This window comes from Ambystoma mexicanum, chromosome 3p (genome assembly GCF_040938575.1).
Source record: "Ambystoma mexicanum isolate Mex_15411 chromosome 3p, UKY_AmexF1_1, whole genome shotgun sequence".
Lineage (NCBI taxonomy): Eukaryota > Metazoa > Chordata > Amphibia > Caudata > Ambystomatidae > Ambystoma > Ambystoma mexicanum.
The window spans coordinates 643222316-643247616 of NC_090925.1; the positions used below are offsets into that span (position 1 = coordinate 643222316).

The window sequence follows — 25301 nt, forward strand, 5'->3', positions numbered from 1 at the left end:
TGTTCGTTAGTTGTGGATTTGTTTTCGTTCGGTTCACTAGGAAGTTTTATGTGTTTGCCCTGTTATCGTATATGAGGGCGTCGTACGTTTTGTCTACAGAGAGTTCTGCTTACTCTGTGATGTAGACATATTACAAGCGAAACGCTCAATGCTGCGTAGTGGGACGTTATGAGTGAGGTAAACCTTCCTTGGATCACAGGGTTGTTGTTATTACGGTCCGTACGCCTGTGATTTTCTATGCGGCGGTGGGACCTATTCCTAGCCAATGTCATTTCCGCTAGCAGTCGAGGACTACTTGTCCATGAAGCCGAACACTTGTATTGGTGATTCGTATAACGGGACTCGGGGTTCATAACCCACCGTTGCAGCTATTGCTTTGGGAATAATGTTGACTTGTGTGCAATTGTTGTTGACCAAAGCGCAGTAGCTACCTCAGCCAGTAGTAGTGGGCATTCGCTCAGTACGTTTTGTTATGCGCGCATAGAAATAAAGATATGACTGCATTTGGGCGAGTTGTGCTTAGGTTTGAGATAGTGTACTCTCTCTGCTCTGTTACAGGAAGGAACAAGTTACTTACCTGTAACTGTTGTTCTCCAGCATGGGTCTGGCATGGATTCACCTGCTCATGGATTCACATGCTCATGAATATTCCCCGTTGTCAGGCTGGGAATCCTCAGTAAAGAAAAAATCAGTATCAGTTTTGTTTCTGATCTGTCTTTCGTAGTAGTAACCAATCACTGATCTCTGCGTCATACTGACCACAGCCAATGACTGCCCTCTACCTAAGCCCCGCCTCTGGCAGCCATCTTCAGATTTGGTAGCACGTGAAGTTCAGTATGACCAAGTGAAGAGCCGCAGAGGGGTAGGCGGGAGGGTTCGCATGTGAATCCATGCCAGACCCATGCTGGAGAGCAACAGTTACAGGTAAGTAACTTGTTCCTTCTCCACCATGGGGCCTGGCATGGATTCACATGCTCATGAATAAAGAATACATAGCAGTACACACACGCACAACCACGGGAGGTGGCAAAGGCTCAACATTAAGCATTACATCAAACTCAACATTAAGCAATTCTTACCTCCTCACCAGGCTCACCTTAGGCGAACAGATTGCGCAGCACTGCTTGGCCGACCCTGGACTCCTCCCTGGAATCCCGATCGACGCAGTAGAATTTCATGAAGGTGTGCATCGACCTCCACGTAGCAGCCCTGCAGATGTCCAGCAAGGGCACACCAGATAGGAACGCCGTGGTAGCTGCGATCGCTCTGGTGGAATGGGCTCTCGGACGGCCAGGCAACGGTCGGTTGGCCAACCGATGACAGTACATGATACAGCCGGAGAGCCATCTTGAAATGGAGGCCTTTGAGAGAGCCTTCCCCTGATTGACAGGTCCAAAGTTCACAAAAAGTTGTGACGTCTTCCGAAAACACGGTCCACGTAAAACTTCAGCGCTCTAGCCACATCCAGCGAGTGCAAAGTCCTTTCAGCCGGCGACGAAGGCGATGGGAAGAAAACAGGCAACACCAAGGGTTCGTTGAGGTGAAAGTACGACGGCACCTTGGGCATGAAGGAGGGGTGCATCCTGAGCACTACCCTCGTGTCGTGAAAAGTCAAGTACGGGGGCTTGCAGGAAAGGGCCTGGATCTCTTCCACTCTTCGTGCGGAGGTGATGGCCACAAGAAACGCTGTTTTCCACGACAAGAACTTCAACGGAGCCAAGTGCAGAGGCTCGAACGGAGGTCCCCTGAGCTTGGTCAGCACCACGTTGAGCTCCCACGCCGGGGCCGGAGCCTTCACCGGTGGGAACGATCTGAACAGTCCCTTCATGAATTCTTTCACTAGACGATGAGACCACAAAGACGTCCGCCCCATGGTCCTGGTGTATCGGGAGATTGCTGCAAGATGAATCTTGATGGACGCATGCGCCAGTCCAGCCTTGGCCAGCGTCAGAAGGTACGGCAGTACCTGGGGAGCCGTAATCCGTAGAGGGTTAATCTTCTGTGCGTGGCACCAGTCAGAGAACCTCTTCCATTTGTGTCCATAGCATTTAAGAGTCGAGGACGCCCTGGCCTTTGCAAGAACCTCTGTGCAGTCGGCCGGTATGTCGTATCCTCCAAACTCTAACGCTGCAGGAGCCAGGCCTGCAAGTTCAGCGACTTTGGGTCGTGATGGAGGATGGCGCCTCCTTCCCTGGAGAGAAGATCCGCGTCCACTGGCAGCTTGATTGATGGGGACGCTGACAAGTCCAGAAGGTCCGGGAACCATATCTGCCTCAGCCACGCAGGTGCGACGAGGATCATCTTGCACCGTGACCTCTTGAGCTGGTTGATGAGCCGGATCAGCAATGGCAACGGAGGGTACGTGTATAGAAACAGGCCCTCCCAGGGGAACGAGAAAGCATCGCCCATGCTCCTCGGCTGGGGAAACCTGCTGGGGTACTGTGCCACTTGGAGTTCGTCGCCGTCGCGAACAGATCGATCTGGGGTGTGCCCCACCGTCGGAAGAGGCGGTCCACTAGATCCTGTCGTAGTTCCCACTCGTGGCACGAGCGCAGCTCTCTGCTGAGCAAGTCGGCAATGGTGTTTTTTATCCCTGCCAGATGAAACGGCACCAGAAACATCCCTTGGGCGACGGCCCAATGCCACAGATCCTGCGCCTCCTTGGACAGGGCTGGGGATCTGGTACCGCCCTGCTTCCTGATGTAGAACATGGTGGTGGTGTTGTCGGTGAAGATCCTCACCACCTTGCCCTTGAGGGACGGAAGAAAGGACCTGAGGGCCCAAAACACTGCACGGAGCTCCAGGACGTTGATATGGAGGGACTTCTCCGTCGGAAGCCAAAGGCCTCTCGCGTGCATATTTTCGGTGTGCGCTCCCCGCCCTTCCAGGAAGGCATCCGTGGTCACTGTCTCCTGGTGGCTGGGGGTCTGGAAGTCCATGCCCGCCATCAGATGCGCGCGGGTCCCCCACCTCCGGATCGCTCGTCGGAAACTCTCATCGAGTGTGATCCTCTCCTCGAAGCTGCCCGTCGTCTGGATCCAGCGCGCGTCCAGGAACTCCTGCAACGGGCGCATCCGGAGCCTGCACAGGCGGATGAGATAAATGCAAGAAGACATCATTCCGAGGAGGGGCTTGATGGACCTCACCCTGGCCGCGTCCGCAACCAGCATCCGCTGCACCTTGCCCAAGATGGCCCTCGTCCTGTCCTCCGACGGAGAGGCCAGAAGCGACACTGTGTCGAGCTTCGCTCCCAGAAACAGTGCGTCTTGCACAGGCACAAGGTGGGACTTGCCGTAGTTTATGGAGAATCCCAGGTCCGTGAGCAGTTGGACGGTCCTTGCCGTATGCTCCACAGCGAGCTCCTTCGTCTTTGCTTGGATGAGCCAGTCGTCCAGGTAGGGGTAGATGTGGATCCCCTCTCGGTGCAGCTGCGCCGCCACCGGTGCGAGGCACTTGGTGAACACCCTGGGTGCCGACCTCAATCCGAAGGGAAGGGCTCTGAACTGGTAGTGACGCCCTTGGACCACGAACCTGAGAAACTTTTTCCTTGCCACAGGGGGGATGCGCGGGCACCTCTTTAGAAACTCGAGCACGTGACCCTGAGCTAGGGCGTCCAGCACCCAACGGTCGGTGGAGATGGACTCCCACACGCTGACGAAGCTCGACAGCCGGCCTCCCACCAGGGTGCTTTGGTGGGGGCCCGACCCCGCGGCCGGTTCAGTCCTGCTTCGATGAGGCTTTGCCGCCTTGTCCTACTTGGCGACGACGGCGGGGTCCGCCTGACTTGCCTCGTCCCCTGTAAGCTTCCTGTGACGACAAATGGGCCGCTTGACGGTAGGTGGAAAATCCGCCGCTGGAACCTTTGGAGGCACCCTGTTTGCCTCTGCCGCTCTGAAAGGGCGGCCGCCGTTGCTGGAGAACCCCAAGAGCCCGGGCCGTCTCCGTGTCCGCCTTGATGGCTTGAAAGGAATCGTCCACTGTTTTCCCAAACAGGTTGTTTCCGTCGAAAGGCATGTCCAAGACTCTGGTCTGCACGTCCTGACGGAAGTCAGTAGCCTTGAGCCATCCACGCCGCCTAAGGCACACGCCGTTGCCCAACTGGCGAAATCCAGTGTCAGCGATGTCCGTCGCAATCGTAATGGCGTGGTCCGACGCCACCTCTCCTTCCTGCAAGGTCTCTAGGGCTTCCGCCCTCTTGTCGTCTGGTAGGAAGTCCAGCAGGGGGGCCAGTTTGTACCACAACTCCCTGTCGTAGCGGGCTACGATAGCCAAGGCGTTGGCCGCCTTAAGCGTCGTCGCTGCCGACGAGATGACTCTGCGTCCCATCGTGTCTAATTTCTTTCCCTCGCCGTCCGGCGGGGAGGTTGACGTAGAGGCCGCGCCCCTTCCCCGCTTTCTTCCTGGCCGCCACGGAGATGACCGAGTCCGGGGTCGGCTGTGCCTGAAGGCACAAGGGGGCCGCGTCCGGGACCCGGCACTTCTTCTCGTACCGATCCCTTCTAGCCGGCGTCGTGGATGGGTTCTTGAGGAGGGCGAGGCCCTCATCCCAAATGTCGTCTAGTAGAGGTACATCGAGGACCGTCTTCCTCTTGGTCTCGCGCCGTTGATAAAGGAAACCTTCCTTCTTCTTCTCTTCCGGGCAGAGCTGGAAAAGCTCGGATGCCCTGGCGATCATGGAGTGAAACGATCCAATCTCGTTGGGTGGGGAAGCCCGGGTGGGAGGTGACGACGGGAGATCCTCATCGTAAACCTCGTCGTCTGTACCCGTCGCGACCATGTCAGTCCCCGTATCATCCCCACTTGTCGTGGACGGGGAGGAGGGCTGAACAGGGCGCGATGGCTGAAAAGGAGGTGGAGGATGAATCCTTCTTCTCTTAGGGGGAGGGCTCCCAGAAGGGCCTGGCTCCGGGTCCCCCGCCGTTACCGTTCCTCTGTTGGTGGTAACGGCAGTCTCGTCCTTATCTCCGAGCATAAGGACTGTATAGCCAACAAAATGGCCGCCGAGTTGTCTTGCGGCACTGGTTGAGGGAGATCCGACGGGCAATCAGGAGCCCCGTCGGCATCCTCGATGCCCTCGTCGCCTTCCACGTCGGGGTCCCTCCCGACAGGAAGGCCTTCTTCCACGCCAGAGCCGTGGCCTAAGACTTCGATCAGCTCCTCCTCAGAGGTTGAGGCCGAGTCCACGACGACCTCCTGCCCCCCCTTTTTCTTCTCCATCGGAGGTTTCACGGGGGTCCTGTCGATGGGCATGAAAGAGGACTCCCTCCGTGGTGGCAGGGAGATTCTATGCCCCGGGGTCGCCACCACTGGTGTAGCCTCCACAGGCTGAGCCAGGGCCACCGCGACTGTCTCGATAGAGGCCTTGGCTGGATGGATCAAGGCTTTCACCACCTTAGGTGCGCTCACCGCCTTCTCCTTGGGGGGAGGGTCACCACCTCGCTCCCCCTCCGATGGGGCCTTAGGGCACGACCGGGGTCTCTCCAGTAGTTTCGCCGGGTGCTCAGCCTTCCTCTTACCTGAGCCAGAGCGTTGGCTCGTGGTTGATGGCGCCGGGGAGGATGCGCCCTGCCTGGCGCCCGTAGAGCCCGACCGTTCGGCGCTCCCGGTGCCAGCGGACTTGCGGTGCTTGGCCTTCTGTTGGACCCCCATCGCCGGGGCGCCCTCAAAGGTCTTAGAAGACCGCTCAGACTTCTTCTTCTTCTCGCCTGACGGGCTCTTTCCTTCCAGCCAGTTGGCGAGACGTTGATGGCGGTCCTTCATGGTCCGCTCCGACATATTGCCGCAAAACGCACAGTCCTTCTCCACGTGCGTCTTGTCCTCATGTAGGCAGTAAAGGCAAAGGGAGTGTTCGTCCTCCTTGAAGACATTCTGAAGCTGGCATCCAGGGCAGACCCTGAACAGCTTTCCGGTCGTCGAGCTTCCCTTCTCCTGGGCCATGTCCGAGATGGGCCTGAGAAACTTCTGGAGTCCTCCAAAAGCGTGGCTCGACGAAATCTTCACCCTTGAGGGGCGTAGACGAATCCGACACGGGTCCCCGTTGATCGGATGAAGAAACGGTGGAGCTTGAGGCTCTTTTGACTGAAAAAAAAGAAATTTGTCTGAGAAAAAACGTGAAAAATAGCACTAACGCTCAAGAGCAATAGCACGAGGATCCCAACACTTGAACGTGCGGTAAAAATCTGAAGATGGCTGCCAGAGGCGGGGCTTAGGTAGAGGGCAGTCATTGGCTGTGGTCAGTATGACGCAGAGATCAGTGATTGGTTACTACTACGAAAGACAGATCAGAAACAAAACTGATACTGATTTTTTCTCTACCGAGGATTCCCAGCCTGACGACGGGGAATATTCATGAGCATGTGAATCCATGCCAGACCCCATGCTGGAGAAGTGTTCATACTTTCAATGTTTTTGTTGGAACTCGCACTTCCTGGAGATGCTTTTTTCATGTATGGATGGATGGAGTCAATATGCACATTGTTTTTTAGATAACTGCCAAGGAATGATTTACATTATTGGTTCATTAGCTGTATAAAACGAATGCATGTATGTCTGTTTTTGTAAATATATAATAGTCTCCAGGGCCATTAGTAACTTTATATCTTCTTACTTACCGCTCTTTTTCTAAATGTTAATGAATGTAACAGTGCATGTTAGGAGTATATTAAGCATCAGTTTTATATATGCCGAGATGTAGTGGGTTATGAAGTTCAACGCATGTACAAAATGGACAGGGATATGAATGGTGCAGGGATTTTCATCACAAACCTTACATCACAAATTATTTTCATAAGTACTCCTACTGGACCTGTACTCGTCATTGGGCCTTCCGTTGGGCTGGTCTTGTATCTTTCATCACTTTGGGTACTCAGGGTTAACTAAAATTGCTGTGGTTTTAGAAATGATGAACTAAAGACTGAGAGCAGAGCATTTGAATGGCACGAGCAGCTGTTGATTGGTTGGATAGTTAGTTTATGTTGAATCATGGCGGGTCAAGGGCCAAGCCTGATTTGCATATGGTCTTTCCCTTCTGTAATGGCTTGGCAGGCGAAGAACAGTGGTCTGGAGGGTTGCCCAGAGCATTGCCAGTGGTTAAGATTAATTCTAAACCTTCCAGCCGTCACCTCTTTGTTTTTGCTATGTCACCCCGAGTGGGACGGGTATGCCCAGAAGTGGGTCCCGTGCCTGCTGGGCCTAGAGACCCAAGCTACTCCTCACTGATGAGCCCCAACAAGGGCGAAACATGTTTGGGGATGCTTGTGGTATCGTGCAGAAGGGATGTGGCCTAGCAGTTCGGGCTGGACTGCCCCTTTTGGGGTGGGGCCAAGCCTGATTTGCATATGGTCTTTCCCTTCTGTAATGGCTTGGCAGGCGAAGAACAGTGGTCTGGAGGGTTGCCCAGAGCATTGCCAGTGGTTAAGATTAATTCTAAACCTTCCAGCCGTCACCTCTTTGTTTTTGCTATGTCACCCCGAGTGGGACGGATATGCCCAGACGTGGGTCCCGTGTCTGCTGGGCCTAGAGACCGAAGCTACTCCTCACTGATGAGCCCCAACAAGGGCGAAACATGTTTGGGGATGCTTGTGGTCTCGTGCAGAAGGGATGTGGCCTAGCAGTTCGGGCTGGACTGCCCCTTTTGGGGTGGAGCCAAGCCTGATTTGCATATGGTCTTTCCCTTCTGTAATGGCTTGGCAGGCGAAGAACAGTGGTCTGGAGGGTTGCCCAGAGCATTGCCAGTGGTTAAGATTAATTCTAAACCTTCCAGCCGTCACCTCTTTGTTTTTGCTATGTCACCCCGAGTGGGACGGGTATGCCCAGACGTGGGTCCTGTGCCTGCTGGGCCTAGAGACCCAAGCTACTCCTCACTGATGAGCCCCAACAAGGGCGAAACATGTTTGGGGATGCTTGTGGTCTCATGCAGAAGGGATGTGGCCTAGCAGTTCGGGCTGGACTGCCCCTTTTGGGGTGGGGCCAAGCCTGATTTGCATATGGTCTTTCCCTTCTGTAATGGCTTGGCAGGCGAAGAACAGTGGTCTGGAGGGTTGCCCAGAGCATTGCCAGTGGTTAAGATTAATTCTAAACCTTCCAGCCGTCACCTCTTTGTTTTTGCTATGTCACCCCGAGTGGGACGGGTATGCCCAGACGTGGGTCCCGTGCCTGCTGGGCCTAGAGACCCAAGCTACTCCTCACTGATGAGCCCCAACAAGGGCGAAACATGTTTGGGGATGCTTGTGGTCTTGTGCAGAAGGGATGTGGCCTAGCAGTTCGGGCTGGACTGCCCCTTTTGGGGTGGGGCCAAGCCTGATTTGCATATGGTCTTTCCTTTCTGTAATGGCTTGGCAGGCGAAGAACAGTGGTCTGGAGGGTTGCCCAGAGCATTGCCAGTGGTTAAGATTAATTCTAAACCTTCCAGCCGTCACCTCTTTGTTTTTAATATGTCACCCCGAGTGGGACGGGTATGCCCAGACGTGGGTCCCGTGCCTGCTGGGCCTAGAGACCCAAGCTACTCCTCACTGATGAGCCCCAACAAGGGCGAAACATGTTTGGGGATGCTTGTGGTCTTGTGCAGAAGGGATGTGGCCTAGCAGTTCGGGCTGGACTGCCCCTTTTGGGGTGGGGCCAAGCGTGATTTGCATATGGTCTTTCCCTTCTGTAATGGCTTGGCAGGCGAAGAACAGTGGTCTGGAGGGTTGCCCAGAGCATTGCCAGTGGTTAAGATTAATTCTAAACCTTCCAGCCGTCACCTCTTTGTTTTTGCTATGTCACCCCGAGTGGGACGGGTATGCCCAGACGTGGGTCCCGTGCCTGCTGGGCCTAGAGACCCAAGCTACTCCTCACTGATGAGCCCCAACAAGGGCGAAACATGTTTGGGGATGCTTGTGGTCTCGTGCAGAAGGGATGTGGCCTAGCAGTTCGGGCTGGACTGCCCCTTTTGGGGTGGGGCCAAGCCTGATTTGCATATGGTCTTTCCCTTCTGTAATGGCTTGGCAGGCGAAGAACAGTGGTCTGGAGGGTTGCCCAGAGCATTGCCAGTGGTTAAGATTAATTCTAAACCTTCCAGCTGTCACCTCTTTGTTTTTGCTGAATCATGGCGGGTCACCATTTATTTCGGGCTTTACGTGCTGGCTTTAATTGTATATATAAAGAGTGTTGCATTGACTGATGATATTGCGGCATTGCATTATTGAAAGGCGGTGCTTTTGTCAAAGGTTTGATCAATGCTAGTGACATCAAAGTTAGCTACCTTTATATGCTGGGGGTTGTTACATAATATATTACTTAACCCACTCGTATCAGGACTTAGAATCCTGATGGAGAAATATATATAACATACTGGCCACATTTAAGTGACGGATGATGCACTGGTTTATATGTGTACACCGCTGGTATTTCTAGGACATTAAGTTTAAGGGTATTGGTATTCTGCCTTCTTCACAATGGGTTTTGAGATATTTACTACTCATGTTTTACATTATTTTTTAATGCACATTTCAATGATTCTTTACTAAATATTTTGCACTTTCAACCATATTAACTCTATTCTTTTAGAATAGAGGGAGGTAGTATAGATAGTTTGTTTCATTGCTTCAAGGATCATAGGGAGATGTAAGCTCATCGGAGGGACGGGGAACAAAGTTTATTTACTTGTTCTTATTCTCAGCGCAGCTTCGTGTTATGGTATGTTTTTTAGGTTTGGTTTAGGTGATTTGAGGATTTCGTTGGCCTAATCTATTTGGATCTTTTTGTTTGTTTTTTTATTTTCTACTTTCCTCGTTGACTTTAGTAAGCTTAGTTCTCATAGGTTCAATATGGCAGTACATGGTCATTTGACACAAGACTTTGTGCGTGTGGTGTCTTGGAACATTCACAGATTAAATAACCCCATTAAAAGAAAGAAAGTACTAACATACTTGAGGCATCTCAAGGCAGATATTATACTTCTGCAAGAGATTCATTTGTCAAATGTCGAGGCCATTAAGTTTCAGAAATGTTGAGCGGGTCAGATGCTACATTGAACTTATTGTTCAAGCTCGAGATGGGTATCGGCCTTGTTTAAAAAAAAAAAATCAAGGAAAGATCATAAGCTCTAAAACCGATAAGGAGGGCCGATGGTTGACATTCACACTTAAAATCCAAGACTTGGAAATCACCATTTGTAATGTTTATGCTCCCAGTTGAGTTTTTGTAATGGTTTTGGCCATTGCCTGCTGGATGCAGGGAACAAAAATGAGATACTATGTGGGGACTTTAACCTGGTGGTTGACCCAGCTTTGGATAGGAGCAGCCGAATGAGCCGGGATGGTAGGAAAAAGGACAGGGACGCTCTGCACTTACTAATCAAAGATTTGGTCTATCCGAAGTGTGGAAGTTACAAGACCCCACTGGGAGGGAATATACCTTTCATTTGGGTGCCCATAATATTTACTCTCATATAGACAACTTGTTAACATCTGGTGTGGTGATTCAGAATGCAGTAAATTGTGAAATCGAGGCCATCGTTATATCAGACCGTGCTCCTATTATATTGCATCTCTCACTCAGCTACACATCGAATAGATCAAGAATCTGGAGATTAAATACCATTATTTTGAAAGAGGATGGCTTAAAACATATGTTGATAGACAAAGCAGAGGACTATATTAAAACAAACTTAAATGCCAAGGTGGGGATAGACACTGCTTGGGAAGCCTTCAAATGTGTGATGAGTGGTGTGACCATGAAATTGTCTGGTATTAGAAAGAAAAAAGGTGATGAGGAGGCTGAAAAATTCAAAATATCTATTGAAATTGATAAAATTTGAAGCCTTCTACAAGAACTTCTACAGTGAGTCCTCCCAAATGAATTCAGATCAATTGGACCCGTTTTTTGAATCCCTACAGATGAAAAAATTGTCAAATATAGAAAGAGACTTTTTGGACATGGAGATTTCTCTTGATGAGGTGAGGAAAGCAATCTGGAGTCTGAACCTGGGGAAGTGTCCGGGTCCAGATGGACTTCCGATTGAATTCTACCGTGTGATGCCAGAAAGTGTATTGACACTAATGAGAGACGTGTTTGTTAATATTAAATCAAAAGGAATACTGCCTCCGACTCTAAGACATGCTACAATCTCTCTCCTGCATAAACAGGGTTGACCAGAACTAGATGCAAGTAGCTATAGACCAATCAGCCTAATAAATTGCGATTCTAAAATATTATCAAAGATCCTGGAGAAAATACTCCCTAACATTATTCATCCAAATCAGGCTGGTTTCATCAAAGGTAGAGTCTCTGCCACGAATATGAGGAAGTTGATGCTTACCCTGGAGGAAAACATAAGTCAGAAACTTAAATTGGACTCAGTAGCCCTGTCTCTTGATGCCGAAAAGGTCTTAGACCGTGTTAAATTGAGCTTTTTATTAGATACTATGGAGAGAATGAATTTTGGTCTTGAATTTTTTAGTTGGGTCAAAGTGATATACACAAAACCAGCTGCTGAGATCAACACAAATTGAGTTATATCTGAGAGATTTGAATTGCGACGGGGAACGAGGCAGGGTTGCTCTTTGTCTCTGTTGCTCTTTGTGATCTCGATAGAGCCTTTAGCAGAAGCCATCAGATCGAATGAAAGAATTGTGGGAATCATTTACAGTGGAATGTGCCAAAAGTTGTGGCTTTACGCAGATGATTTGCTGTTGGTCATCCAGGAATTCGCTTCTTCCTTGTATCAAATTATAAAGTCAATTGGTCTAAATCGGAAGCTCTACCATGCTCACACTTGACAAATAGCTTGTTGCTGAAGGACTTGGGCTTTAGATGGTGTCCGACAAAAATAAAATGTTTAGGTATATGGATTACTGTGAATTTGAGAGACATGATAAGCCTGAATTTGGATGCGGTGATGCAAAAGATGAAATTGGAAGTAGATCATTGGAATGAGGTCAACCTGTCCATTGGCGTTAAAGTAAATGCTATAAAAATAATATTAGCTCCAAAATTAACCTATGTTTTAAGCATGATCCCCCTTCATGTTAGTAAACACACATGGAGAACGGTAGATAGCATTCTACAAAGCTTTTTATGGAATAAAAAAGTACCAAGATTAAAACTTTGGAAATTGCAATTGCAATCGGACAGAGGAGGGTTGAATATTCCGAATTTCGAACTATATCATCAGGCATATTCTTTACGTCATGTCATGCCATTCATAACAGATGTGGAGGATGATTCGGCCATGGCGGAGGCAAGGGTGCAGGCCCCCTGGACACTTGGGCCCTTCTTTCCACCACCACAACGGAGCGGGATGATAATTCGAGTTTAACAAACTTTCTTAGAACCACTTGGAGAACATATGAAAAAGCAGCAAAATGAACCCCTTGTAAGACTGAGGCTTCATCTATCTGGATGAACCCGGATATCAAGGCAAACAATAAAGTCTTGTTCTGGTCTGCATGGTTCTCTGCTGGTATCAACAAAATTGAAGACCTCTTTGTGGGAGCGAGATGGAAAATGTTTTGAGAACTAAAACTTGAATATGAATTAACTGCTTGTACATATGGAGAATACAGAAAGTTGAAGAGAGCAGTGAATTTAGCATCTTCGGTCAAATCTAAGTTGTTGTCCGTTGTTAAGAAAATTGGAGGCAGTGAACTCTCGGCATCTAATATGTATAATTTACTGAGCAGTTTTACAAAAGGAAATGGAAAGATCCTGAATGCAGGGTCTAGGTGCCTGAGGGAGGAGATGACACCAGATAGGTGGAGTGATCTGTGTGGGAATATCAAAAGAATGTCCCTGAATATAGGAGAAAGATTCTGTCAAGTCATGATCATGAGCAGAGTGTTTTGAACACCGGTCAGGATGAAGGAAAGGAGTTTAACAACATCAGACAGCTGCTGGGGATATGGTCACGTCCGCGGCACAATTAAATATATGTTATGGGAGTGCCATAAGGTGAGGAATTTCTGGAGTGAGATCGCCGCCACAATATACAAAGTGCTCAAGGAAAATCTAGACTTTGATTTTGAGACTTTCATCTTGGGAGAAACCTCCCTGCTGGAATCTTTGCATCAACATCAGACCACGTGGATCTTAAGAGGGGCCATGGTGGTGACGAAGTTAATTCTATGTAACTGGAAATCTACTGGTTTACTGACAAAAAGCAATTGGTTGGAAGAGTTGTATCATACATGCAATGTTGAAAGTGTGATTTACTCAGTGCTAAAGAAAAACGCCTACTTTTCATAAGATTTGGAAGGCCTTCCTGGATATTGACTTGACCTGATCTTGCATGCAGTATCGTGATGGCATATGCAAAGATAAGTAGATTTTCACGTCTTGTTTAAATTGTTAAAGATCAGTAATGTATTATGGATTTTTTAAACTATAGGATTTAACATACCTTATTGAAGGAATCTGGAATTCTTTTATCTGCCTCAAGATGTTCTTTTTCTGTTCATTATGACCTTGGCTATTGTGTTTTTTTCCTCTTCTCCGCCTTTTTCTTTCCTTGCCATTTTAATGGTCCATGTATATATGCATGCAATGAGATGCTTTTTCATGCTTTTGTATTTTGTTAAATGTTAATAAATTGGTACCAAAAAAAGAAAAATTACGGAGTGCTGAGCAAAAATAAACAAAACCTAAAAAGCTTTATTTTGGTGCTTGGACACAGCCTTCCATGGCACACTTTTATTGCTGACGCTTCCACAGGCTCAGTTTACTTTCGGAGGCACTGACCTGTTGAATATTCTCCTAAACCCTCTGCAGTTCAGCCCTCCTTTGGGAAGTGCCTTGGATGTGGAGTCTTGGCTTACAGACACAAATGCAGTGCTCTATACACAGACACACACACACACACGCACACACACACACACTTTGTTCCCCCTACTCAGCCTTTCCCTAAAGACCCAGAGGCTGTGCCCAATATAGGAGCCTTGACTTGCAGACACAACCCACAGCTTTATTCAAGACACAGGGAGCCTTACCTTGCTTTGCACCTCCCAGGGTTTCGCAATAGCGGACAGGTCACAGGCTGTCATCATCATGGCCCTGGTGAGCACAAGAAGAGAGGTCAACGACACAGTGACCACATGCGGGCAGCAGCCGTGCACAGGGTGTCCTGGGCAGTTTTGGGGTCTGGGGCTCCAGGATCTCATGATTCTGCTGCACCTACCACTTAGGATGCCTCAAGTAAGAGTGGGTCTGTGATGCTCGAGAATAACAGTATGGAACAATGACTGGGACTTGGTTACCTGGTATTTCACACATGAAGCGACTCACACAGCTCAAAAACCCAGGCCCCAAGCACTTACGTTACCATTTTACTGTCAGCAGTTGACCAAATCTATTTCTAGCTAGGCCCAAAATCTGAAATCTCTCTGACTCTCCCTGCATTGCACCTGTAACTTCCCCATTCTCCACAAAATACACTTTACCGAAAGGGTTATGGTGTGGTTCCCTGAGAGGTCAAAGGGCATGCGATTATACTCATTGTCCTGCTGGACAATTATGCATCTGTGCAGCTGGTGGCAGCTAGGGCTGGCGTTTCATGCACGCACAGGAAAGTACATATACAGCACTGCTGCTAAGGCTAGTTATTTATGTTTATAATAATAAAATTCCGGAAAGAAATGACCCTTTGCATAAAAAGGCCATACAATATTAGGCCATACAATATTAAAGTGTAGACCGAATGGAGTGACCGGGAATTACAGTATGGGTTTGGGGTGTGCATTTTATGGGAAACCATTGGCAGCAGGTCCAGTATGAGAAACTGGGGACACGTACCTTCCTCTACAGTCATGGGAAGAATTTGACTAAGGAGCAGGCGGGTGAGAAAGTGGGTGTGTGTGTGTGGGAGAGAGGAATATGAAAACAGAGGGGAGACAAAGGAATAGGAGATAGTGCAGGGGGCACAATGTACAGCTGTATTTTAAGAATCCCGAGCCCATGGTTTCCCTGACTTATAAGGTCTCACAATACCCTGTTTGTGTAGATTCTGCCCGAGCAGGGATATTTTCCTAGAATCGCCAAACTAAAGTCTGCACCCGCAATCATTGTTTAAACCAGTTAATCCCTCATTCTCACAACTCTGGAGGATGTCCACTTGATGCAGTCCTTAAAATCGATGGTAGAGGTCTCTATTCCATCTTGCCTTACTGAGACCCAGGCTTTGTCTGGAGACTTAAGATACCAGCAATGTGAGGACCAGAGAACCTCTAAACTTCCACCCTGGCCACAGTCATCGAGGTCACAAATACTTTAAAGTCATTCAAGAACAACAACCTAGCCTCAGGCATCTGAAATTGAGAATTCCTACCATAGTATTCACGCGTCTAATTAGCAGACGCGTCAATGCCTCACTCCGCCTAGGAGACGTTGCTGGAACACTGAGAAATGAAGCAGCCATCATGAGCCTGGGGGAAGTGCATCATATATAGGTCCAACTGCCCCATGCCCTCAAAAGCAAAAAGGTGCCCTACATGAATGGTCATGATATTCAACCCCATAATAGAAACGGCGGATGCTCAACTGTCGCAGAGTGGCTCATAGACCAGACCCACCCACTCTATCAAAATGCATCCATGAGTGCAGCCTTGCTAGTAGCAACTGTTGGCCTGGGATCTAACTTGACTATCAAGGAGCAATGGCACAGCCGGGAGTTCCACTTGATGCCAGTTCATGTGATAAGGTTCTTACACTGCAACTGAAAGTTGTCACTCAATCTGCCTAATATCACCCACTGGCCCCCGGGTGACCCCCCCCCCTTATTTCTAATGAATGCCTGCATGAGTCTGCTAGACTTTTTAATGGTCATGTACAACCTTAGCTACTGTATTAAGGGCTCTTTGGTGGTCTAGCACATATAACTTTGCATAAACTACAGCTCCCTAACAAGCCACCCACACGGCACCTTTCATCTTGGGTGCTCAGACCAAGCAGCATGGCATTGACGACACTGCACAGCCTCCCGATGAAGTAACACTCACAGTGCCCACAAGTTCTTCCATAATCCTGTGCCAAGCAACCCCATCAAATTATTCCTGCACCACCCGCTGACCAGACGCCTAGATTGGATCTCCCAAAAACTGCTTCCGTCACCCCACTGTAAGTACATATGTTCTGCTGTTTACTAGCTCCGTTGACAAGACCCTGCCTTGTTAAACTCCCTGAGTCGCTGCTGCGGCCTTGAGGCAGATCAGACCAAGGCCCCTAGATCGGTTGAGGGCACTCCTGTCCTGATCCGCCTGTGGAGCTTACATTGCTGAGCCCAGTCACTGATCCACTCACCAGACATTAACCTAGCCACTCACCCCCTCTTTCTCTAGACTGTCTCAGACTCTCACATGCTCAGAAAAGGCCACCATTCGGTATAAATGCACTACAAAACCCATAATACCATTTGTAAAATAAATACAAATTCCCTTTAGGGATTTCAGTCGTTGGACACATTTCATCCTGACGTCTCTGCTTAGAAGAAAGAAGAGTGAAAAGGGACTTAATGATCACGCATACTAAATAATAATAATAATAATTTGGCATTTATATAGTGCTACACCCTCCTGTATCTGAGCGCTGCTTATTATTACCCACGGTGTGTAGTGCTCATTTATCGACCTTGGAAGGATGAAAGGCTGAGCTTGACACTGCCGGGATTCGAACCTGCGTTAGCAGGCTCTGCACCATTGTCAAAGCGAGCGCTCTACTCGCTGTGCCACTTGACCACAGTGAATAGAGCTATACGTATACAAAAGGATCCTAACAGGATTTAAAAGGGATTTACCTGCATGAACAAAGTGAGCAAGTGCTACCCAGTGGGGCTGGAGTTCCAGACCTTCATTATGGTGAAAGGGAATCATTCTCCACATTGCTACCAGTTACACTACGAAACTGGCCCCCCTGAAAATATGGTCTTAGCAAGCACCGACAATCCCAGCAACCTGCAAAACATTGTATGTAAACACGCACATGACAATTTCCTTGCGGGTTTGCTCCAGTATCATGTAGTCCGTCCAGGCTTGCTGGCTCTCGAATGTCTTTGACTGGTCCACGATCTTCTGAAACATGGTCCTCTTCCTGCAGACAGGGGACGAACGCATTAGCAGAGCTGGATTCACTTCATGCAATGAGTGCTGTGGACATGAGCCCCTAACACAAGCTGTCAATATGCTAAAGAGTGTATGGTCTTTATCAAAAGGGCCTGCGAGTGATGGTTCCAATCATGAGGACTGGAACCCAAGCAACACGCTCTGGTCTGGGTTTTACAGGTAAGAGTGGCCTCCATGCACGAGTACCTTTCAAACCTGAGGACAGCCCAAGATCAACCAGCCTAACAGATAATCAGCATACCACACAATTGTATTCCCTAAAATAGCCCACAATTCCCCCAAAAAACGTACGAAACCAACCTGCTCAAACATGACTCACAACCTTGGGGTTCAAGAGATTATGAGGGTTGGTTGTTGCGCAACAACCAACCCTCATAATCTCTAGAATCAATTTATGAGCATTGGGCAGACACAATACTTTGGGTTGAGAATTAGCGAAAACAAACTGTATAAACTTGAGAGAGATAATCATCGAAATATTAGTGTATGTCTGCAATCACATATCAGTTTGACAGCGATAAGACTTCAGCACTTCATTGCGGCCACTGTTGGTAGGATTCAATTTAATGACATAGGCAAGATCCACCACACCTCATTCTTTCTCTTCCCTAAACCGAGTTCTCAACGTGACTAATTGCACACTCTACAACCTACCCAGATCCTCTGCCACCTCTACATAATGCCGCCAGGCTGGATGGCTCAGACTGCATAATCACACTCTCCAACTTCCTCCTCCTTATCTTTAAATCAGACTGTATCTCGCTTCACTCACTCCTTACATCTTTGATCTTCCTGTCCATGCAACCGCTCTATCTCCCGACCCTCCTGTGCTGCCTCCCATCTTGACTCCACCCCTGTTCTTGCCCCCTCCACTGGGATGCCTTCCCCCGATCATCAAAGGCAGCCCATCAGTGGAACTCTTCTGGTCCAGACTTAAGCTCTATTTCCTCCAACTATGTAACTGATCAATGAAGGTGTTTTAGATTTTCCCCTGCATATATCTTTAATTGCCCTTGCAGAGGCCCTTGCAGAGGACCTGCTGACTGGCAGCCAGTCAATACAGGGAATGCAATGTTGTTGAGATGTATGTGGTTAGGGAGGTCCATGTGCATGGCAATGTTGTCATCCAGATTAGACTTTTTATTTATGGCACGACACGTGACATCTGGTAAGTGTCTGCAACCCTCAACACAGCTAGAATCTTTAGGCACAAGGAAACTCTGTTGTATATTTCTTTGAACATCCCCTAAGGAAGTCAGGCAATTTCGATTAGTGCAACATGACACCATTGCTGCAAGAGCCATCCCCTGCATTGTTCATTAACCAGAGGTGAACTGTGTTATGGGTAAATCAAGCAAAAATCTCGATGAGCCAATAGGGCTGCAATGAGAGAATGTATGTGCCCAATTTTCCCAGGCTTCTCAGTGCCACCAGCTAGTCAGACCCCGACCTGGTCTTAATGGAGGAACATCTGTTATCATCAACATATTCCATTATAGCAAATATTTCGTATCTTTTGCTGGCTCCTCAGCTCCGGAGACAGACTGCATCTGCCGGGCATTTACTTACTTGAAGTAGAGGGCCAGATCTGTGGCAATGATTGCGATGTCCATCATGTGGATGGCATGGTCGTACTGCCGTCGGTTGAGGTTTTGATATATGTTGACGCTCTTGAGGAGAAAAAAGCAGTGAAACCAGTGATACATTAAAACTCGAACAGGGACAGGTAACACAAGCTGGAATCAGCTCTGAGAACACAAACCTCAAGCCTAAAAGGCAATGTCGGCCACCTGAATCTGCATTTCTTTGCTCCAGAAAGAGCAATGTGCTACTGTGGATTACTGAACCACTGGACAATAGTGACCCAGTGGAGGAGGATCCATGTGCTCATGGGCCTTTGATCCACTTAGACTCTATCTACTACAGAGGGAGGATTCTGGTGGAGATCATCTCTATCTTCTGAGACTCTGTCTACCCACGCTAGACTTCTCTAGAGGAGTTCACCTTTCGGATCTGAGATCCCATTCAAAGAAAGGAGAATTGGAGGAGAGATCATCTCTAACTCTACCATACTCTGGTTCTAACAGATTACTGTGATCTTACAGAATGACAAATTAGAGCATGACATGTTCCTGAACCTTGAAAACCGAAATAAATATTACATTTTCTTTTTTCTTTTGGGTGGGGGGGGGTTCTCCCTTAAGCCCCTATTTCCCCATGTTAATAACTTCATCCCAAACCCCTCCCCACCAGATGTAACCCTTATACTTAAAAAAAATTGGTATTTTTCTATATTTTCTGCTTGTTAAAATTTCATTCTCTATTTTCTAAATAGGTATATTCACTGGATGTCGTTCTAACAACGTTTGCTGGTAAATGTTCGCGGGTCGGCATGCATGGCAGAGGCACTCGTAGTGGGAGTGGAAAGGAGGGAGGAGGGGGCGAACGGGTCAAGGGGACTCGGGGTTGAGAGTGTGTCTACTGCATGCTGCGGAAGTGATAGAGGGTTGAAGGAAGGCCAGCGGGAGTGTGGAGGAGGGACACCGGGTGTTGGGGCGTGGGGGTAAGGCCAACGGGAGTTGATAAATTGTCTCCCGAATGCATCAAGTAGGTGAGTCTAAGGGGCGTGAAGGGATACATTTTACAAAGAAAGACAGTGGAAGCCCATTTGCCTGTGGTGGCAGCATCTCCAGTGATGTGGTCGCACAAGTGCAGGTGGGAGGAAGCGCCAGAAGGGTGATAGAGGTGCAAGAAACTGTCACCGGGGATACAGAGGGTGGAGGAAGGAAGAGTGAGTACGGCGAAGACAAGACAAGTAGAAGGGTGGCTTAACAGAGTAATTCTCTAAATGGAGTTTAGGAAACAAATAACTAATGACTGCAGTTCAGACAGTCAGCCAACAAAGTAACCTGTAGAGAATTGTATGCAACTATCCAGGAGGCAGCTTTTCATTTTCTCATGATGAATTCAAATAGAACCATCAGAACAGTGTTGCAGCTCGACACACTTACATGTCTTGGTATGAGTTAGTGGAAGGGCGTTGTGTCTGCAGATGGGTTATGGGGTCACGCAGGATCACATAATACATGCTGGTGACAATTCAGAGTGATGCTTACATACACCAATGGCCTAAGGTTCAGTCCTCAAGTTTGAATATAGCTGCAGAATGCAAGCATATGAACACAGTGTCCTCATACCTCATCTTTGAGCAGGGTTTTGCTAAATTCCAAGTGGTGCCTTTCTAGGATGGAGGATCCGTGGAGTTTGGCCAGTGGATGTGCAGATCTGTGAAAATACGAGGAATGAGAGAAGGTGGCTCAGAAGTGAGATCATGGTACTCATCTAAGGACGTGGGCAGCAGAGATGCATTGGCGTGTGACAAAATTAGGACCATTTGTGACCTGGCAGTGGCTTCTGAAGGTCTGGTAGGGGGTGGCCGCTGCTTGAAATGTAACAGACTCGTCAGCGGCCCGACCGTTCCTTCAGAAGCACCGGCCAGTTGCCAAACCACCCTGTTTCCCCAAAATGAAAGGCTTCACAATTGTGTCATACAATGGTTCCCTTGATGTACTCACTTCATTTGGTAGAGGTTGTTGGTACCGCGGTGGTCAATGTCATGGCAGAATGCTGCTGTCACCATTGCCATGGCTTCCAGATCCGTGAAGTAGCGCTTCAGTTTCCCTGTCTGGGAGTTGTAAAGAGAGAAAGAGAGAGACCCATAGATAGACTTATATAAGTGCGCCTCAAAAGCAGTAGCAAACTCATATTTTGGAAAATCAAAGGTGGTTTACTGACAGCACACTCCACATGCTACTAACACGGCCACCCCTACAAGTGTTTTAGTTGCATTTGTGCATCAATAAATATTGATGGATTTCAAGATAGGCCAGCCTACCTCTGGTCTGCTGTAAGCTGTGGCTAGGTTCTAAAAAGCATTGAAAAACAGTATTGAATTGCCTGTATGTGGTTCGTACCATAAGCAAAGTGAACATGGTCTGACCCACGTTGAAGCCATGGCGCCAATTGTGGTATGTGATCTTCCGGTAGCCTTTGCTGATCGAGAACAGGAACCGCACAAGGACCTGTGAACCAATGAGAGAAAGGATCAGACACACTAGAATAGGATGATGCCACCAGGCCTGTTTATTGAGGGAGACACAGCAAGGCAACAGACAGATAAAGAGGACTCCAGAGGAATGGTTGGCAGGGTGCCCAAAGGATGAGGCAGAGCATCCAGCCCACAATGGGTGTAATGTCATATTAGGTTCACTAAACGTGTATCATGTGCAATGACCAATTAAGGGCATGGATGCAGTTTCTCTATTCTACTGTCTTTTCACTGCCTTCTCTTCGGTTGGATCATGTTTAATGGCTGGGCATGCGTTCATTACAAGATCAGACATTGTTTAGAGATGTGTCTTGTCCTTGTGAACTGTGGGTTTTGGCGGGAAGAACCTTTAGTGGTTGTCTCTATATCTGCCTGGTCAGGGGGGTTGTCTCTGAATAGATCAATACCTCACACTTTGCGGGCCGTCTGTGTGATTGAATCAGTCTACTGTACAATTTCCCGTAAACCAGACGATCTGCTACTTGTCTGTCAACTTTGCTTCTTGAGGGCACCAACAATCCCATTTTCTTTGTAACTAACCCCCATGTAGAGCCACTATATTAAAATGCATTATTGTGCAAATCCTGCAATAATGGCGTGAATGTAGCTCTCAATGACCAGGACCTCAAAGTTCATCTCCAGTTCAGAGCCACACAAGCAATGCATTGTGGGTATGCAAGTTAGCCCAAATGGCAGCCTTAAGATCCAAAAATGGTCTTTGTCTTTCAGGCAAGTGCTATTTTATATATTGCTTCTTCAACACAAGACAGACAGTTCAAGACTGCAGACGTGTGTAGACAGGTTTCACCCATACTAGAGATCAGTGTAGTATAGCTGAACAGCATTTTGGTTGGGGCACTGAGTCATGTGTAGCAAATGCCAGCAAAGTAATGGCAACTTTAAAATGACTTGGAAAATCCCTTCCATGTTAAAGTAGAATAAGCCATTTGAGCCAAGTCACACATGCCACAGCGCCACCCAGTAGCAATCACTGGGAATTCACCTTTATTTCAAACCCCCTTGAGCAAAGCATTGTGGTATGCAAATTAGTCCAAATGCAAACCTTTAACTCTGGAACATGTTCTTTGTTTTACAGGTTAATGCCATTTTATGGATAGCTTCTTCAGTCCAAGACAGAACGTTCTCAAGGCTGCAGACAATTGGACACCAATTTCACCCTTTGTATAAATCCTAAGTGTACAGCAGGATAGTCTATTGCCTTTTGGTTTGAGCAATAGGGCACGTGTAGCAAACACCAGCAAAGTTATGTTGGGCATAAAAAGGCTATCCGGGACGAATGTAACTTAGGGAAAGGTGAACTCAAGTCTTGATTAATTTGTTGGTGGATCAGCAGCTATTTTACCATTGAAGTTATTTCTGTGTGAGTTCCACACAATCTATTTTATTTTTTGGTTTACAGTCTTTTCATCTAAAGATTGTTCATCAAAAGCCTTTTCACCGAAAAATGTTCATTGAAAGATTTTTTCATCAAAAAGAACTTTCAATTAACATTTTTCTTTTTGAAAACTGATGTATGTATTTTAGGGCGGGGGGTAAAGGTTATATTTTGAACACATTCGAAATATTTTTCATGTTTCATTAATTTCTTTTGGTGAAAAATATTTAAGCGAATTTACATACATAAAATGAAAAGAGTTTATACATCGAACGCCTTTGACCAAAAAGAGTTTCGGTATATAAAAACTTTTCATTTATTTCATGTAAAATCAGTGAAACATGCATAACATTACAGGGAGCTGTCCAGCACTGAATTGATTGCAAAAAGTAACAAGCTAGTCCAGCACTGGACAGCTCCCTCTAACGTGTGTAGTGTCAGCGAGTCAACTGGAGACTTTTATTTTATTTTTTAACGGGGGGTCCCCCCCAAACTCCCAATAAAATTAAATTCTCCAGCTGAAATCATGTTTCTACCAGAGAGAAAGGTGGTGTAAAGCCAACTGTGAGGATGTTTAGTACGTTGAGCCTGGCTGCTGTGTTCATGGAGGTGATACATTGCGAGAGTTTAAAATTGCTATCAAAAGGAATCTCCAGGTTGGGAGCCTTGGGTTGGGGTGGGTGTGGAAGTGAGGTGGAAATGGACATTTGAGTGCGGGGCTGAGGGGTCTTGGATGCTAGGAGCTAGGAGGGAGATATCTTCGATTGCTGAAGAGATTTTGTGGTCTCTGGAATAGACATTGCTCAGGGTGACTTCAAGAAGAGGTGGACACATTGGAGGTAGGGTATGAGTTTGGAATATTCTCTAACATCTTTGTATGGGTAAAAAGACAGTAAGTAACATGTTGTTTATTATTTCTTTGTGGTATAAGCTAAGTTGTGGCCTCGAACTGTCCTCACTTTTCCTCACCAGAACAAGCTTAATGGAACCCATTGTGAATCCAGAATGTCATGGTGTAGGAATGTCAGCAGAAGCTAGCGCTGCGGAAAGGGAGGCAGGTCGGTTGGTGAATAAAGCCTGTTATCTCTTGCCTGAATGACTGCAGCGTATTGCCTACAAAACTAGTCAAATCTCTATCACAAAAACCATAAACAACATAAACAAAAATATATGTGTGCTTGTGTCCAAGCATCGACTTGATAACATAAATCCAAAATAGTATTTTCTAAAACCTGGACCATTAAAACTCCTAAAAATTACATATTCCACAACTACTCCTGCTTTATAATCACAACAAAAAAACAGAGAAACTACTAATTTAACGTGCCAAGAAATTATCCTTTTTATTAAGATTGCCAAAAATTGAATAATGACAATTGTATTGCTCAGAATTAGATGAGTGTTTAATGTGTCAGCTGGTGGTAAATAGACAGCGTAACCAAACTCCCACATACCCCTAGTAAACCACAGCACCGCCTGTTCCACTAGACTACAGCTCTGGCAACTTGGTCACATCTCCCTTCTAATCGAAATACCACTGCGACCAGAGCACACCTTCTCTCTACAGACATAACTCCTACTAATATAACATACCTCTGCTGACTAGACCATACCTCCTCCTATACACCACACCTTCTATTGCTACACTCCATCCCTTCACAAATAGACAAACCATCGTTAATAAACAACCTCCTCCCACTGTGGCATATCTCGTAATATTAGATGACACATCTTTTTATCAAACCGCACTAATGACCATACCATCTCCAAGATGCATTTCTTCTCACTGCAGAACACCTTATGTCACCACGTGCACCATGGATCACACCACCTTCAAATGAACATATCTTCTCCCAACAGACTCTAATTCTTCTCATGAGAGGAAATCTCCTGTCAACGAAGACAACTCTTTACACATACTATCACGTCTCCTCCTCTTCGACACTTTGCTACACATCCACACAACTGACCACGTCTCATCATCAGGAGGATATCTCAGGGGGCAACGTGCTTGCATTGGAAGCAAAACAACATGAAGAAAACCAGGTTCGATCCCCGGCTCCGCACTTAGAAACCTCTGGGCATTAAGCACATAATAGATAACTTATCATATCATCCCTCCAGATAACAATGCCCCACACCATACCATCCTCCTTGCCCCTCCACTGGACAATATTTTACAAAGCTCGGCCATAGCCCTTCACATTAGAACAAACCCTTAATACTAAACTGAACCTTCTTTACTTGCGCCATTTCTCTTAATAGATCTCAGCTCCTTTCAGTACACAAATTGCTGAAAACCAGACATCATCCTGATAAACCACATCTTAAATCATTAACACTACCATTTCTTCTCGCCATGTCCCTACATCTTGCATTAGGTTGAACCACTTCCCACTTGACCACACCTCCAACAATCAAATTGTAACTTCTCCAAGTAGAGTGCATTTCCACTCAATGACCCTAGCTCCGTCCCCTAGACCCAAACTTCCCAATAGGTCCCCAAATGCTCCCATTAGACCATAACTTCATTTAATGGACAACACCAGCACTTGGTAGAGCACATCCCCTCGTGCAAGATCAGACAATCTACAAACACCTGGACTAACCGCATTTGACCATGTTCTTCAGTTCTTCCCACTATACAACACTTTCTACCACAAAACTATGCCTTAACACATTAAATCAAAGCTGTTCTTGTTGGGCCACA

The 25301-nt window shown here is 47.3% G+C and overlaps 1 protein-coding gene across 2 annotated transcripts in view; it reads right to left on the reverse strand.

Moving 5' to 3' along the window:
* The window catches only part of PDE6A (phosphodiesterase 6A), a 552155-nt gene that overhangs the window by 55242 nt on the left and 471612 nt on the right, over positions 1-25301 (reverse strand). For both annotated transcript variants that reach the window (XM_069651410.1, XM_069651409.1), the window contains exons 13-18: positions 21062-21169; positions 20663-20772; positions 20285-20372; positions 18657-18757; positions 16948-17055; positions 13965-14028 (exon numbers count right to left, since the gene is read on the reverse strand). In XM_069651410.1, coding sequence (XP_069507511.1) covers positions 13965-14028; positions 16948-17055; positions 18657-18757; positions 20285-20372; positions 20663-20772; positions 21062-21169 — 579 coding nt within the window. The remainder of the gene's footprint in view (positions 1-13964; positions 14029-16947; positions 17056-18656; positions 18758-20284; positions 20373-20662; positions 20773-21061; positions 21170-25301) is intronic.